Source organism: Harmonia axyridis, chromosome 1 (genome assembly GCF_914767665.1).
Source record: "Harmonia axyridis chromosome 1, icHarAxyr1.1, whole genome shotgun sequence".
Lineage (NCBI taxonomy): Eukaryota > Metazoa > Arthropoda > Insecta > Coleoptera > Coccinellidae > Harmonia > Harmonia axyridis.
In genome coordinates, this window is record NC_059501.1 from 11,706,421 (window position 1) to 11,721,204 (window position 14,784).

General features: G+C 32.5%; 3 protein-coding genes across 5 annotated transcripts; 1 reads left to right on the forward strand and 2 right to left on the reverse strand.

The window, feature by feature from the left end:
• Positions 1 to 13: 13 nt before the first annotated feature.
• Positions 14 to 8,446, reverse strand: LOC123681899 (protein sarah). Its single transcript, XM_045620254.1, has 3 exons — positions 8,016 to 8,446; positions 4,875 to 5,219; positions 14 to 2,436 (listed from the first exon to the last, which is right to left on the reverse strand). Exons 1-3 carry the CDS (start codon positions 8,224 to 8,226, stop codon positions 2,312 to 2,314), a joined length of 681 nt encoding a protein of 226 aa, XP_045476210.1. The 5' UTR covers positions 8,227 to 8,446; the 3' UTR covers positions 14 to 2,311.
• Positions 8,447 to 8,874: 428 nt separating this feature from the next.
• On the reverse strand, positions 8,875 to 9,980 carry LOC123681905 (succinate dehydrogenase cytochrome b560 subunit, mitochondrial-like). Its single transcript, XM_045620265.1, has 3 exons — positions 9,822 to 9,980; positions 9,523 to 9,743; positions 8,875 to 9,351 (listed from the first exon to the last, which is right to left on the reverse strand). Exons 1-3 carry the CDS (start codon positions 9,845 to 9,847, stop codon positions 9,068 to 9,070), a joined length of 531 nt encoding a protein of 176 aa, XP_045476221.1. The 5' UTR covers positions 9,848 to 9,980; the 3' UTR covers positions 8,875 to 9,067.
• Positions 9,981 to 11,354: 1,374 nt separating this feature from the next.
• On the forward strand, positions 11,355 to 14,707 carry LOC123688756. Of its 3 annotated transcripts, none has more exons than XM_045627411.1 (2): positions 11,355 to 11,598; positions 12,937 to 14,707. In XM_045627411.1, the coding sequence occupies exons 1-2, from the start codon at positions 11,566 to 11,568 to the stop codon at positions 14,692 to 14,694; spliced, it is 1,791 nt and encodes a 596-aa protein (XP_045483367.1). In that variant the 5' UTR covers positions 11,355 to 11,565; the 3' UTR covers positions 14,695 to 14,707. The 3 variants fall into 3 exon arrangements, with proteins under 3 accessions (XP_045483367.1, XP_045483366.1, XP_045483368.1); XM_045627410.1 differs by lacking the exon at positions 11,355 to 11,598 and adding an exon at positions 11,813 to 12,059; XM_045627412.1 differs by lacking the exon at positions 11,355 to 11,598 and adding an exon at positions 12,097 to 12,411.
• Positions 14,708 to 14,784: the final 77 nt, after the last annotated feature.

Below are 14,784 nucleotides of genomic sequence, written 5' to 3' on the forward strand. Positions count from 1 at the left end.
AATGAAACAGCTCTAAATAAATAAATTCATTTAATAGGAACATAAAAACATGGAATTTCTTTCCAAAAATTCATCACAATTATACCTTTGGGCATTCAAATAGAGAGAATAAGTAAGTTAAACATTTCGATATTAAACGTTGAACAAATGACCTAAATACACTATATTTCACATAAATCTTTGAAGTTAACTACAAGAGTGTATAGAATTTACAGTTATTAATAAATACCAAAAGCACTAATAGTTCTTAAAAATAAGTATAATGGAAGATGATTTCTATAGATGCAAAAATTTATAGGAGAAACTATGAAAATTAGCGCTTATGGTATAGGAACCACAAAGATATGTTAATAAAGAAAGTAACATCATATACAATTAATTGACACTTAGTATTCGGTTAATTTAACATTCAACACCACAGATATTTTTCAGAGTTCAACATTCAATACCCTATTTTTCGAAACATAATAAAATAAAAATTTCAATACTGAGACATTTGGATAAGGTTAGGTTATATAGACACAATATTTTCATCTTCTACAAAGAATTATTGGGACATTAGATAACGATGAATTTCAAAAGGCTTTAACCAAATTTTTTTTAATATACAATGGGATAATAACTCAAATGGAACTTTTTTTTTATAACAAATCTACATTTCGGCCAAAATGTGCGCTAAGGAATTCATTTGGCAATTTTAACCAGGGTAAAAATTCTATGATTATTAAATAAAAGTAGTTATACCTATATTCGATATCTACATATATATTCACTTTTATCCACCTTAATTTACCTACTATATGCTTAAAATTTACAAAAATAATAAATTTTTATGCATCAAAAATTGGTGCACTGAAATAAAATTATTGTTCATAGGTTCATTGAACAAGAAAAGCATAAGTAGAAAAAGGGTTGAAACAAAGTATAAATAGCTATTTCTAAATAACATAGAACATAGACAATATTATCTATATAGAATGTCATTTTGTCTGTTTTTGAGTCTCACAATTGAACTTGAAACAATTAGTAGAATCTGTTTAGTTTTGATTGAAGTTTGGTAAATTGATTGGTGAAGAACTAGAATTCCGATAGAATTTCTTAAATCTTCATCTCAATTTTATTGTGTTGGATCGATTTCTTTTTCAAAATATTTTGCATTCAAAGTTACATACCAAAATTTCAACATCACATATATTATCTATTACCATATCGATAGAAGATTTTTCTTATCCATCATTCATTTAATGAAGTTTTAACACCTTCTCTTTGCCTTTTTCTATCATGTTTTTCAATCCTATTTCACAATCTTATTTCTTCATCTCAATTCATCATCATTCCATATTCCTCCATTGTAGGATTAGGATAGAAATGACAAGTGAATTTAATTCCTGAGAATATGTCATTACCAGATAAGCGTGATGTGAAACTTTAAATAAAGAATTAATATGCAAATTCTCAACCCCTTGGTTAAATATATTACAACTGATTGATTCATGTCGCTGCACCCTAAACCCATTTGGTAAGAAAGTAATTAAAAATATTAAAAGCTTTCAATGTAAAAACGATATGATTGACCAAGTTCTAACACTCCTCATTCATCCAAAAAAATAACATATAATAATACCATCTTCTGTGAGTATTCATATCTGAGTAACATCAAAAATTTCTCTACAGCAAAGCGCAGATACCGTTGAAGAATTTATTCCAAATAACCAAAAACTACTCAATAATCAATTCAATCAAATGATATGCTATCCAATGATTTGTTTCGAGATTTAAAAAACAACGAAATGCTGTCTACAATTTATATCCTTATTCAAACTAGTACAGTTTTTTCAACTAGATATGTCAAATGACACAACTAATTCGATTATTCCTGTTGAAAACTGTATTGTGGCTATACATAGACTTGAATCAGTCTTGAATCAGTATTCTGTTATGTTTTTGAATTTTTCGTTTGTTCGACCAATCATCACTAATATAGAATTCCTTTGGTATATCACTGATTAAAGAATAACTCTTCAAATTGAAGGTTAATAATCTTGGTCCAGTTCAATTTTTTTTATTCGAGAATAAGAGAGCCAAAGAAACTTTAGATAATTTCTGAAAACAAATAAGAATATTGAAAAATATATAATAAATAAAAAATTGAATGTTTCAATAGATAATAAATAGGTATTTCTTATAAAACCAAGTATAAAAGTAAATCTTAATTTTACAAGAGAATGCTTTTCGTTTTTTGACTCACTTATTCGATTAGTTACATATTACGCAATGATGTATGTTACCTTTATTTACAGTATGATGGAAATTAACTTCTTTCGGGACAGGCCGTTTGCATTATGGGCATACCCTTAGCTCCCATAGCTCCAAGAGCAGTGTGGACAACAATACTGGGCTGTCCTGGAGACGGAGGATGCAGCTCATGAGATGATCCTGTGAAAATATTCAATACATGGAAATTTGCAAAGAATATCAGTATTGGACGATTTTCAATTGTGATCTCAATTCTCATCTGATTTGTAGATGGTTCTATACGAATTCCGGTTCTACCGGATACGAAGTATCCGTTGCGTTTGCGCAAACTTGAAATTCCTGACACTAAAAGTAAAAAATTTCGAACGGCCATATGTACAAAACCCCTAGTCGGATTTTCCATCAAAAGTACCTTGGTTTCGTGGTGACGGAAATATTTGTGTAATGTTCTTGAATTTCCTATGGTTCTGGTAACAAGATCAACAAAAAATTCAGCATGAGACTGTCATTCTACATCCAAGTGCAACTTTTCATCTCGACCAAATTCACATTTTTGAAATAAACGTCGATGAAACATGGATTCATCACTACACTCCTGAGTCAAAGAGAGCATCAGCTGAGTGAAAAGCAGCGGTTGGAAGCTGTCCAAAGTGACGAAAATCTCAAATATCAGCTGGCAAGGTTAGGTTAGGATAGGTCCTCCAACAAGGAAACATTGGTGCAATGTTCTTGAATTTCCTATGGTTCTGGTAACAAGATCAACAAAAAATTCAGCATGAGACTGTCATTCTACATCCAAGTGCAACTTTTCATCTTGACCAAAATCATATGACAGTGGATGAAACATGGATTCATCACTAAACTCCTGAGTCAAAGAGAGCATCAGCTGAGTGGATAGCAGCGGTTGGAAGCTGTCCAAAGTGACGAAAATCTCAAATATCAGCTGGCAAGGTTAGGTTAGGATAGGTCCTCCAACAAGGAAACATTGGTGCAATGTTCTTGAATTTCCTATGGTTCTGGTAACAAGATCAACAAAAAATTCAGCGAGACTGTCATTCTACATCCAAGTGCAACTTTTCATCTTGACCAAAATCATATGACAGTGGATGAAACATGGATTCATCACTAAACTCCTGAGTCAAAGAGAGCATCAGCTGAGTGGATAGCAGTGGTTGGAAGCTGTCCAAAGTGACGAAAATCTCAAACATCAGCTGGCAAGGTTAGGTTAGGATAGGTCCTCCAACAAGGTCTCATGCTGAATTTTTTGTTGATCTTGTCACCAGAACCATAGGAAATTCAAGAACATTGCACACATATTGCCATGGTGGGAGGACTTGTAGTAACTGCCTGCTGTAAATTAGACAATGTGGCGTAGCTTATCCCAGCCTGCTACATTCCCCATACCTAAACAATCCCATGTCCCACCGAACACCACATTCCTGCCAGTACCCACTCCTTAGAACATCCTCAAAATCTCTCCCCCAAGGGACAGGTTCTAGAAGAACGAGCAGCACAAGAAGAGAAAGCAGAGCAGCCAGCCAGCCGACTGGGTCCACCAAAGTGGAGATAGAGGCGCAAAACAGACCAGCCATAAAGGTAGGTGGAAATCATTGACAGGACGGGACAGTGTGAAACAAGAAGGACATTCCTTTGTAGGGTACCAAACCCTTGGTGAGCCGGCCGCAATGAGATTGAACGCGTAAGAGGAAGGGTTGCGTCCTTGGAACATTTTTCTATGGGTTATGGAGGTTTTTAGTGAGGTTTGAGGTGAGTCTCACACTACCCAACAGGTGCCGAAAGGAGTTTCACTCTTGTCGAGATTTGTTGGGAGTCCGTAAGGTGGATTTCCCTCCATTAAAAAAAAAAAGTTAGGTTAGGTAAGCTGGCAAGGTTATGGCATTCGCATTTTGCGTAGTATTTTGACTATCTTCATAAAGGTAAAACCATCAACAATATGTTACGTTATTGTTCCGGCTGAGTGCAGAAATGAAGAAAAAACGTCCTCAAATGCAAAAAAAAAATTTCACCAAGACAATGCCCCTCGTCACAAATCGATGAAAACCAAGGTTTAATTGAAGGAATTGCGCTTCCAACTGCTTGACCACCCAGCTTATTCTACAAATCTGACCCTCAGTGATTAAAGACTTTTTCCTGGCCTCATCCGGGGAAAGAAATTTGGCTCTAATGAAGAAGTGATTGCCAAGGTTGAAACCTATTTCAAAGGCAAAGACGAATCTTTCTACAGAAAAGGTATTGAAAAGTGTTGGAGTATATGTATCACTCTTGAAGGTGACTATGTTGACGAATGAAAAGGGATAAATTTTACTGGTTGGGCCCGTGACTTCTTAAGTGGAAGGTTTTAATTGAAAATCAGTCTCCCCAAACATGTTCCTCTATTAATCTCCTTCAGAACTCAGGTTTTTTCTGTTTGTTTCATTAATCTACACCGCGGATCTGGCCTTCTAGTCTGATAACAACATCTTCTGGTTAATTGAGTCAAGACCAATAAACTAGTTTTTTTACGAGGATAATTAATTCGAATGATGGAGAATGAAAATAACTAGTTATGCCCGAAACCTGGGACCTATTGAGTGAAGTGTACAATCGTCAAATCTCACCAGGAGCCAGGTTGGCAATAGCGGCCAGCAAGTCGTGGTTGATGAGGGGTTCCCTCTCCTCCCTTGCTTCCCAGCCGACGGGAGGCGAAGTTGGCGGTGAAATGAGGAACTGCTTATAAGGTGCCGGAGGTTGCAAACTGCTGTTTTTGACAGGTGTGACGGGCTGAGCAAAATAACACGTGATCACTGATTCGTTGATTTTGTATTGATGCAGTTGGATGCGGGCACTGGCTGCTGCCAGGGGCGTTTTGAAGTTCACGCGCAACCTGCGAAAACTGCGCAGCCACTGGAAGGTCACGTCGGGGTCGAAGTTTCGGAAGAGGTTCTCCATTTCCTCTTTGCGGTCTGAAAAAAAAATTTCGTTTCACGATTAGTGTTCTATGTTTTTCATTCCGAATCTTCTTAAAAAGACTGCTGTAGTTACAGTGGTATTTCGTTTACCAGCACAATGTCTAGACTGTACGGGAGAATAGTAAGAGACTTGATAGAGTCATCATATGAAGAAGAACAGAGCGGTCTCAGAAGTGGAAATCCTTTATGGATAATGTGTTCACCATAAAACAAATTATAGAAAAGAGATCTGTGTACTTGAATGTTTGCTTTTGGTAATCATTACACCTTACAAATATGAACCGAACTTTGGCAACAGCCATGAAGAATCTCTATACAAACTATGTTTATAGAATAGAAAGAACCAATAGTTTTCCAACTTCTGCAATAAAATTTTGTGGTGCATCCTGTCGAAAACTTTGGAAAAATTACTACCCTGAGGGACGCAGCTGAGCGCTGGGAGGGAAGGCTAGGACCTCTAGATTTTACATATAAAGTTCGATCAGTGAGATAAGAGAGGAATAGCAGGAGCAGCTGATGATCGAAGCCAGAGTGTTCAAGATTCTGCAATAAAATTTTGTGGTCCACCCTGTCAGTGTAATAGTATCCACTTGCAACTGATTGTCCACAACCTCACAAATTGTGAATATATTGTTAAGTTAATAGACGTAGATCTTTTGTTAACAAAACAAAACTGTATCATCTTTCCGATATGAGGTTCCTGATAGGAGGAAAGATTCTGTTATATATACACATCTTAAATATCTTAGCAAAGTTGGATACAAGATTAATAGGCCTTTAATTTGAAATTTAATTTATTTTTCCAGATTTAAAAACAGGTCATATCATGGAAGTTTTTCATAGATCTGGAAAGCAACTACTCTTTATAGCTAAGTTATAGATTGTCTGCAGTGGCCTGGACAACAACATGAGGATAGTCCTTCGAAATAAAAGCCAGAATACCATCAATACCACTGGTAAAATTAGGCTTTAGTGCCCTCAGGCAGTATAGGATCTCACATTCACCAAAAGACCTTAGTAAAATAATTGGACTGTCCGAGTTTGGGAACGAATATTGGTATGAAACAATAGCTGAGTGTCCAGTATATGCGCTACGGAAAAAATCAGCAAAAGCATTGACCAAAGGAGGATTGTTGTGTTCAATATCATCCAAACACAAAATACCTGAAATTCTTAAGGTTCTCTTTTTATTGCAATCATAAGACACCATTAGAGCTACATTCTCAAATTGTCTGAAAACACACAGGGTGTACCAAAAATATGTAGATGACCAAACATATGTTTTTTCTTATGGAACACCCTGTTTTTTATCGAATTTTCAGATTGCATAGAATAAATGAACCCATGTTTATTCGAAATTTCATATGCTTAAAACTTACCGTTTTTGAGATATTTTGATTTTTCATAGATTGGAGGCTCTTTGGAAAATTTTAATTATTTCGAAACGAATTTGAATGAGAATTTGCAAGAGAATACTAAAATAATGGAGGTAGTTTATTTGTACAATATTATTTGAAGTGTTCATTTTGTTCTTATAGTCGAATAAACTTTATTATTATTATTAATATTATTATTATGTACTTACTTTTTGATTATCATTGAGAACTCTACTTGAGGTTCAAAATGAGGTATCAAAAACAGGCTTTGCCATTTGAACTAAACCTGATATTAGAGTTTGAATGATTTGTCTCATTTTGAATAATTCATTTGAACATTTTGCCCAGCAGAGTTCTGAAATATTATCAAAAAGCCAATACTTACCTCCGTTCTTTTAGTATTCACTTTCAAAATCTTATTGAAATAAATTCATTAATTTCGATGTTATTAGGCTTTTCCAAACACTCTCCAATTAATGAAAAATCGAAATATTTTTAAGCATATGAAACTTCGAATACTTGAAACTTGGAACGAATACTGATTCTGGTAGATATAGATTTGCCAGAGTGAAAAAAAAATTCATTATTAGTATTTCTATTTGCCTTCCACTCATAATTATTTTATTATTTATTTCTTTATAAATGAAATTATTCCTGAAAAACCTTAAACAATCATTTCCCTGTTCATCTACACAATTAATTTCATATTTTCAATTCGACCATCTCTGTTAAATTTTTTTCAGAATAATGAACATGTTACTATGTAACATATTAAAATATTGGCAGGGTTTGAGATTCCCTTAGAACACTACGACACTACACTAAAACGCAAAATAAGATAATAATATAGGAGATTTTTGTGAGCTAATACATAATAATAGTTCTGTTCTATTTAACATATAATAAAAAAAACTATTTATTCATATAATATCCTGGCAGGTAGAAAATTCATCAATGGAGTCAACTATAAAATAATACATGTGACATAAAATTTCTATCTTTTTATGAACTCATGAATTTTAGATCATAATAGTTTATGATATCGAGTTTAAGTTGTGATTTTTTATGAGAAAGAGGAACAACAGAAATTATAAGCAAAAATGTTCATTGTTCAATATTCTGTAACTGCAAAAAACAAAAAACCTTGTATCGAATACATTAACTCATTGTTTTTTATTAGAACCGCAAAACAAAATGATTTATTCTCAGTCGATTGTTTAATAGCAATTTGAGTAGAGAATTTATATTATAAACTATATCCAGACTCGAACTTTAGAACTTTCCAATAAGCCAAGTTTTCTATTTACATCATCATTTCATAAGCAGGTATGTTTTTAGTATTTGACACCTTTATACAAGAATGGTAGTTGCTTATATCAATATAACACTCAGATGCAAAACACTGGTAACTTACCGGGTGTTATAAAAACACTATCGTGTATGTTTGTCACGATCAAAGAACTTGGCAAATCATCAAATTCATCATCAGAAGTGTGCTCTTGTGGACTATCTTCTTCATTTTCAGTTAGCAGGTTAGGATGAACGTTTGGCAAACCATCCTGGTCATTTATGATGATATCCTCCTCAACTTCTATTCCTTCTAATTCATCGTTGTTTTTAGCCATCTCTCACAAAAACTCCAAGGATTAACTTTAAATTTAGAAACTGTCACTCTTTGAAATTTATTACTCGTAGAAAGCAACCATTGTCGTATAACAATAACGTAATCAGGACCACTTTAAAATTCTTCAGAAGCAATAATCATCGGAAAAATAGGAGGCACATCCACCAAATCAGGGATTTTCCAATGAGCACCTCCTATCTGACAATAACAATGAACAACTGTAAATGTCAAATGTTATTGCTCTTCATAGATTTGAGATACACATACCGAATTTCGATGATCACTTTCAATTTGTTGGCCTCTAAATAAATTTTAAATCAACATTCGAAATATTAATTGAAACGAATGTTAAATCAATAAAAATGGCATTAAATATTTCTATTCTCATGAATTAAATATTATTGTCAGTTTGACGCTCTAATCGAAATGAATAACCAAGAAAAATAAAAGAAAACAATAGACCCAAGTCATGAATTGAATTTGAGTACCTAAAAGAATGTTTGAAAATTGTTAAACTGAAAATTTTTTGGAAAGAACTGGTGGTCTTGAACAAACACCAACACTGGTTTGAGTGGTTTGCCTTATTGTCTTTCTAGAGTCAGGTCTACTAAAGTATTCAATGTTTATTGAAGTAAGACAGGTACTTTTCCAGATTTATTAAACAAATTAACATCACTTTCACAGTCGCCAATCATCATTGTTTGTAAAATTTCAAAATACTGATTCTACAAGTTATTTAATGGTGCGTTAATACATAATAACACTGTTATTCAGTTGAAATTATTGAATTAATTTTATATAATTAATAATTTAAATAAATAACAGTATGTACAATTTCTTGTTTAACTGGCAAGGCCCATGGCAAGAAATACTGATATTCCCATTACTACATAACCACTAAGTAAAACTTGTTTAATATAAAGAAGTTTTCCCATGTCCCATATCAGATGTCTAATTCCATTAATTGCATGGTAAGTGAAAGGTAGCACCATTAAAAATCTACCAGCAAACAGTATAGGTGACGGAATACTCATTGCATCCACTGCAGCAATATAGGTGCTGATGTCCTGAGGTAAAACCAATGTTCCAATACCAAACCCAAACAGATAAGTAGTCATGACCATACCTAAAGAACATAATTATCAATATTATCAACTAAATTTTGATTAGAATATTGAAAATATATTGCTGAAGATCAGGTAGTGAGGTAGTTAGAAAATTCTAGGCTTTGTAGCATATATCTACTCAGTTTTCCTCCTGACATTTAAATTAAATGTTAAACTGAAGCAAAAATTACCCATTGCTCTATGGGTAATAGACAAAAAGCTCTGAATTTCAGGTGCATATATTGTAAGATGGGGTGACATAGGTCTGCTGAGGTTCATATTTTTCTCATCGTGATCCATCTTAATGACCGGTTTAGCTTGTTCCACCCTGAAAGTTACTGGTCTTATTGCCTGAAGCATTCCTAATTGTCCATTGTTGAGGACTTTTCCAAATTGGCATTTTGGGTATAACCTGCAGTTACATAATTTGTTTAATGTTAGGACAGTGAAAAGTTCAGCTATATTTATAGGGTAGGTTGAAGATATTCACCTTAGAACTCTTGATAATGTAGACATATTGAAAAATATATTTTTTATTGAGCGAGATTTAGGAAAATGAAAAATACTGTAAATATGTCAAGACAAAATATCTAACCTCACTTTGAAATTCGCAAACAGAGTGAAAGCATAGAGAATTAATTTTCTTATCCTACTCATACTCAACAGGAACACTTTCATTCAGCTGATCACATAGGAATTTTATTTGATAAGTGTATGAGCTTTGTAGTAATTTATCTTATGATCTTTCGAAAATTATATGATATAATATCGTGAAATTAAATATGTGTCAAGATAGTACCTACCAATATTCAAAAAAGTTTGTTTGAAGAGATTTTCGAAAGTTTTTTATAAAGATGCATTTTATATATGTGCTCCACCCTATTTATAAGTGATAATTATATTGAAAAAAGAATATTCCTTAAATTATGTATCGTAAATGAAATTTTGTGTTTCGAAGCGGTAAAAATGATTTATATAATTTCATCAGAAAAGACCAAATTTATGGAAAATAGGAGAGAATCTCAAAAATATCCAATCAAATAATCATTCTATTTTTCTGAGATGGCCTTAGACGACACAACTATTTGTAGCATTGGCGCACCAAGGGGAAGATTTCACGTTTTGGACCTGTGAATTGGCCTCCAAGATCTTGTGATTTAACACCGCTAGACTACTTTCTGTGGGGCTATGTAAAGTCATTGGTCTATGCGGATAAGCCACAAACCCTTGACCATTTGGAAGACAACATTCGCCGTGTTATTGCCGATATACGGCCACAAATATTGGAAAAAGTCATCGAAAATTGAACGTCCAGATTGGACTACATCCGAGCCAGCCGTGGCGGTCATATGCCAGAAATTATATTTAAAATGTAATGCCACAAGATTATCTTGCGGATAATAAAATTCATGTCAATCGAATAATCCATCGTTGTTTTATTGCAATTTAAAGTTCTATAGCTCTAAAAAAAAACACCCTTTACATATAATTTCGTTTTGAACTGAGCAGTCACGTGGTGGTATTTCCTCTTATAACCACGCCATTCGAGATCCGAACCTACCCTGAGGCTAAAAATTTCAATTTTTTTTGTTCGAATTCGCATTCAATTCGACCACGGATATGCCATAAATTTGTCTCGAATGCTATAATTCGAGATCATTCTCGGCTCAAAACTCAAAAATACATTAGGCACCGTAACGAAACGATTTAGAGCTATGCTTGGGAAATGATCTGATCTGATCTGATTTGTTTTCCTCTACGATTTCATGCCAACAACAATGAGCGCTTAAAAATGGATAAATAAATAAGTTTGGGTATCATCTGTGAAAATGAATACCTAAGAGTTATTGAAAATTTCCCGTACATACTGTTTTTTCTTGACACTAAATATAATTCACAATTCGATTTGATATTTTGTTAGTCCTCGTTAAGATTACACATTTTCCTCCTTTCCTGTATAAAGGGACATCCGGTTCCATCCCACAGGATCAATTTAGTTCGTGTGCCACAATTCAATTAACTCAATTTGCATTGTCGTCTGTACCTACCTACCTAACATATAGCTCAACGATCGATACTATTATGTATTAACAACTTATATCGATCATTCGACGAAAACGTTATATTGTGGTTTATAATTTTCCTGCGTGCGATTAAAAGTTCCATTAGTTTTCAGATCTATTTCCACCCGAAATGTGACCTAGAGTTATGCTAGTGAAAGTGAATTTTCATATATGTTTTTCAGGCATGTCGTTGGAAAAGTTCAGGTAAGTAAAATTTCGCAAATGATCTATCGATTTATATAACCTACGAAAAGTCAATAAAATCCATCAATTTAAATTTAGAAAATCTTCTCTAGAATTCACCAACTGAATTAGGTGCAAAATTAGTGTAGATTTTTGTTCAATATTATTGCACGCTGTTGTCCTGTAAGGAAAGCAACATCAATCATTTCACCTATATTCAGCATATCCGGTTTCATTGATAAGGAACCAGATATTATGCTCTTAATTGTATTTTAGATATTGAGTGTATTACATTAGAAAAGAAATTTTATTCACCCTGTTTCCTGTTGATGAAATATTTAGAAATATCGTATCCAAATGAGAAAATATTTTCTTCCTAACGAATTGAATGCTGGAAACAATAAATTATATTTTTAATTTCGATATTGTTTAGTATTATGGTAAAAACTCGAGAAACATATTTTCCAATGTGGATCGATAAGGTTAGTATTGCAGTAAATAGAAGATACTTCAAGATGTTTTCGTTATTTTCTTATTTATTCGTTTTGAATAAACACCCCATTTCAAATCGAAAATAAGAATTTCATCACAAATATCCATATATCTTTATTATTAGCCACTTGAATTTAAACCTCAAATAATTAAGTAGATATGTTGAATAGAATTATCGTTCATAAAATTCCGACTCTGGGGTATCTATGTTTCAGAAGAGAAGTTTTTTAAATTTCTCCAAAAATTTCTTGAATTCAATAATTGAAATTGAACCTGAAACATCACCTTCCTGACAAATTTTTGAATTCGTGTATGTTTGTTCTGTTTGTTTATTTCGTAAAGGTAGGTATGTATGTATATGTTCGTATCTAAATATATCACAATTTTAATTCTTTGTTTTACATTTCGTCTTATATGTATAGTTCTTGAAGGAGGAATTTATATCCATCCCTAAATTAAAATTCATTAATTGCTCTAAGAAAAAATAAAAAAAAAATTAGATTAAGTCTAGGCTAAAGGCTAAAGAAATATCATTTCTTTACATCAGATAAAACAAATTTTTCAAATTTACTGAACCATGAAGAGATTAAAATAATCAAATGAACAAATATTTTTCAGATACCTACAATTGATATATTTATATTTGTTGTGTTTTGTAAAATATTCAATTTACCAAAAAACTAGCAGGAATTGATCATAAAAAAGCATGCGTAAAGTTATTGTCGAAATGGAAAAATATTATATCATTTGGAAAATATAAATTTGTATGAAAAATACACATACGTATTTTTTTTGATAACCAATTCTTGATACTTAAATCATTCATAATAATGATTAATGTTTAGTTAATTTTTTTTTCTTTTTCAGCTTTATCCCTATGTACATATTGTCACATGGGGCCTTCCAAAGAGATATTTGGGCCTACTTAGGATATTCAATTTGCCCCTAGAGGAGTTCCCCCACCAATACCTTACTCAATACCCTGAAAAATTCAACAGTTATGAACATCAGATCACAAAAAAATCCATATCACCTCTTCAACCAAACATTTTAACAGATGATTTGGCCAAGCCTAGAAACAATACAACTGAAGAAAAATTTGAAGATGAAGTACATATCGATGATTTTGCCTTAGTTTCAAAGAAAAGAAGAAGATCAAGGAAGAAATCTTTAATTTCGATACGAGTAAAATTGGATGATGAATTGAAGAATTTAAAGCGCACCAATGGTAAAAATTTTGATAAGATATTGTCGAAATGTAGTAGAAGATCCTGTTTTCTTGTATTAGAAAAATGTGATTCTTCCAAACGAGACGAATATTCTCTGAATTTTGTCAATAATACCGGTTATAGTAAGTCATATAGTAAGTTATTGCGGAAGAATCTTAAAAAAACTAAACATTCGATTGGAAATTCTACTAATGTAAATTATGCGAAACCTCAAAAAACCTTATGTTCCGAGTTTTCTGAGGAAAGTATCTATCCAAAACTCAAAAGAAATGAGAATTATTTATCGGAAACTAAAATTAATTCTGGACCTACTTCCAACAAATTGTCTCAGCCTAACTCGAACGAACCTTACAATTTTTCAAAAAAAGTGGAGTCAAAAGAAGAATTGGATAATAATAATCAGAAGCGAAATATGAAGATGAATACTGAAGATAATCTAACTAATAAAAATAGCCAACTTGCCATACCTAACCATCTCATTCCATATGAATCACTTGAAAAACCTTTGAGGAATTGGCCTGTTATCACACAATTATTCGATAAAGACCATATAAAGACATATAAAAACTATCTTGAATCATTGAGCTCAAAAAAAGAGGAAGAAGATGAAATTCAAGAAATTCAAGAAAAAGATGAAATTGTATCGATTGATATAACCGAGGCTAAAAATTTTCATGAATCTCTCAAGTCATCTAAATTACTTAAAAACTTTAATGAAACCGAATTGTCGAAAAAACAAACAACTGTAGATAAGAAAAATACTCCAACAACAATATCCAGAAGCTCCGAATCTTCAGAGCTTCCAGTCAATAAAGAAACATTTGCAATGTTTGAAAAAGATTCATCAACAAAAAATTTCGACAAATTGAACAGAGATTTTTCAGAAACACAATTCTTTATTGAAAAACCTATTATATCATCGAATTATTTTATTGGATCTGAAAAGTCTACTGCTGGAAATGGTCTTCAGAAATTATACACCTCCAGAGCTTATCTTTTGATTGGTGAAACGGATGAAGAATCAAAGAATGAAAATAAAACCAAAAACTTCAGTGATTCAAAAAATGTGATAAAGTCATCACAATCCGATTCAAAGGCAAATATACGGCTACTTTCTCGTTCTATGAAAACGTATGAGTCAATAACAAGTAGTGCCGAAGAAAAAACTATTTATAATATCGAAGAAGGATATCATGAAGAAGATATGAGTCATAATTCACTTGAAAGGTCAAAAATTAAATCGGAAAAAAAAATTAGGGGAATGAAAAAATTATATATTTTTAATATTGTTTTAGCACTTTTTGTAACTGTTGTCCTAATAATAATTTTATTTATAAGCTTTGCCGATGCATCTACAATAAACAAAGTTGTAGGAAGATATATAAGAGTTTATTAAACACATATTCAAAGTTTGTTTTTTCATTATCAATTCCTAATCAGTTATATAATGTTTTCTATACTGAGCAGTGGTGGATCCAGGATTTCT

Bases quoted from the DNA above. Each gene is read 5' to 3' on its own strand.
- LOC123681899 (XM_045620254.1), bottom strand. From the start codon at position 8,226: ATGGCTAAAAACAACGATGAATTAGAAGGAATAGAAGTTGAGGAGGAT. The intron at 5,220-8,015 runs GTAAGTTACCAG...TTTTTTTTTCAG, and splicing joins TAGTGTTTTTATAACACCCG to ACCGCAAAGAGGAAATGGAG. The intron at 2,437-4,874 runs GTGAGATTTGAC...ATATTTTCACAG, and splicing joins TATTGCCAACCTGGCTCCTG to GATCATCTCATGAGCTGCAT.
- LOC123681905 (XM_045620265.1), bottom strand. From the start codon at position 9,847: ATGTCTACATTATCAAGAGTTCTAAG. The intron at 9,744-9,821 runs GTGAATATCTTC...ATGTAACTGCAG, and splicing joins ACATTATCAAGAGTTCTAAG to GTTATACCCAAAATGCCAAT. The intron at 9,352-9,522 runs GTAATTTTTGCT...TATGTTCTTTAG, and splicing joins TATTACCCATAGAGCAATGG to GTATGGTCATGACTACTTAT.
- LOC123688756 (XM_045627410.1), top strand. From the start codon at position 12,015: ATGGTAAAAACTCGAGAAACATATTTTCCAATGTGGATCGATAAG. The intron at 12,060-12,936 runs GTTAGTATTGCA...TTTCTTTTTCAG, and splicing joins TTCCAATGTGGATCGATAAG to CTTTATCCCTATGTACATAT.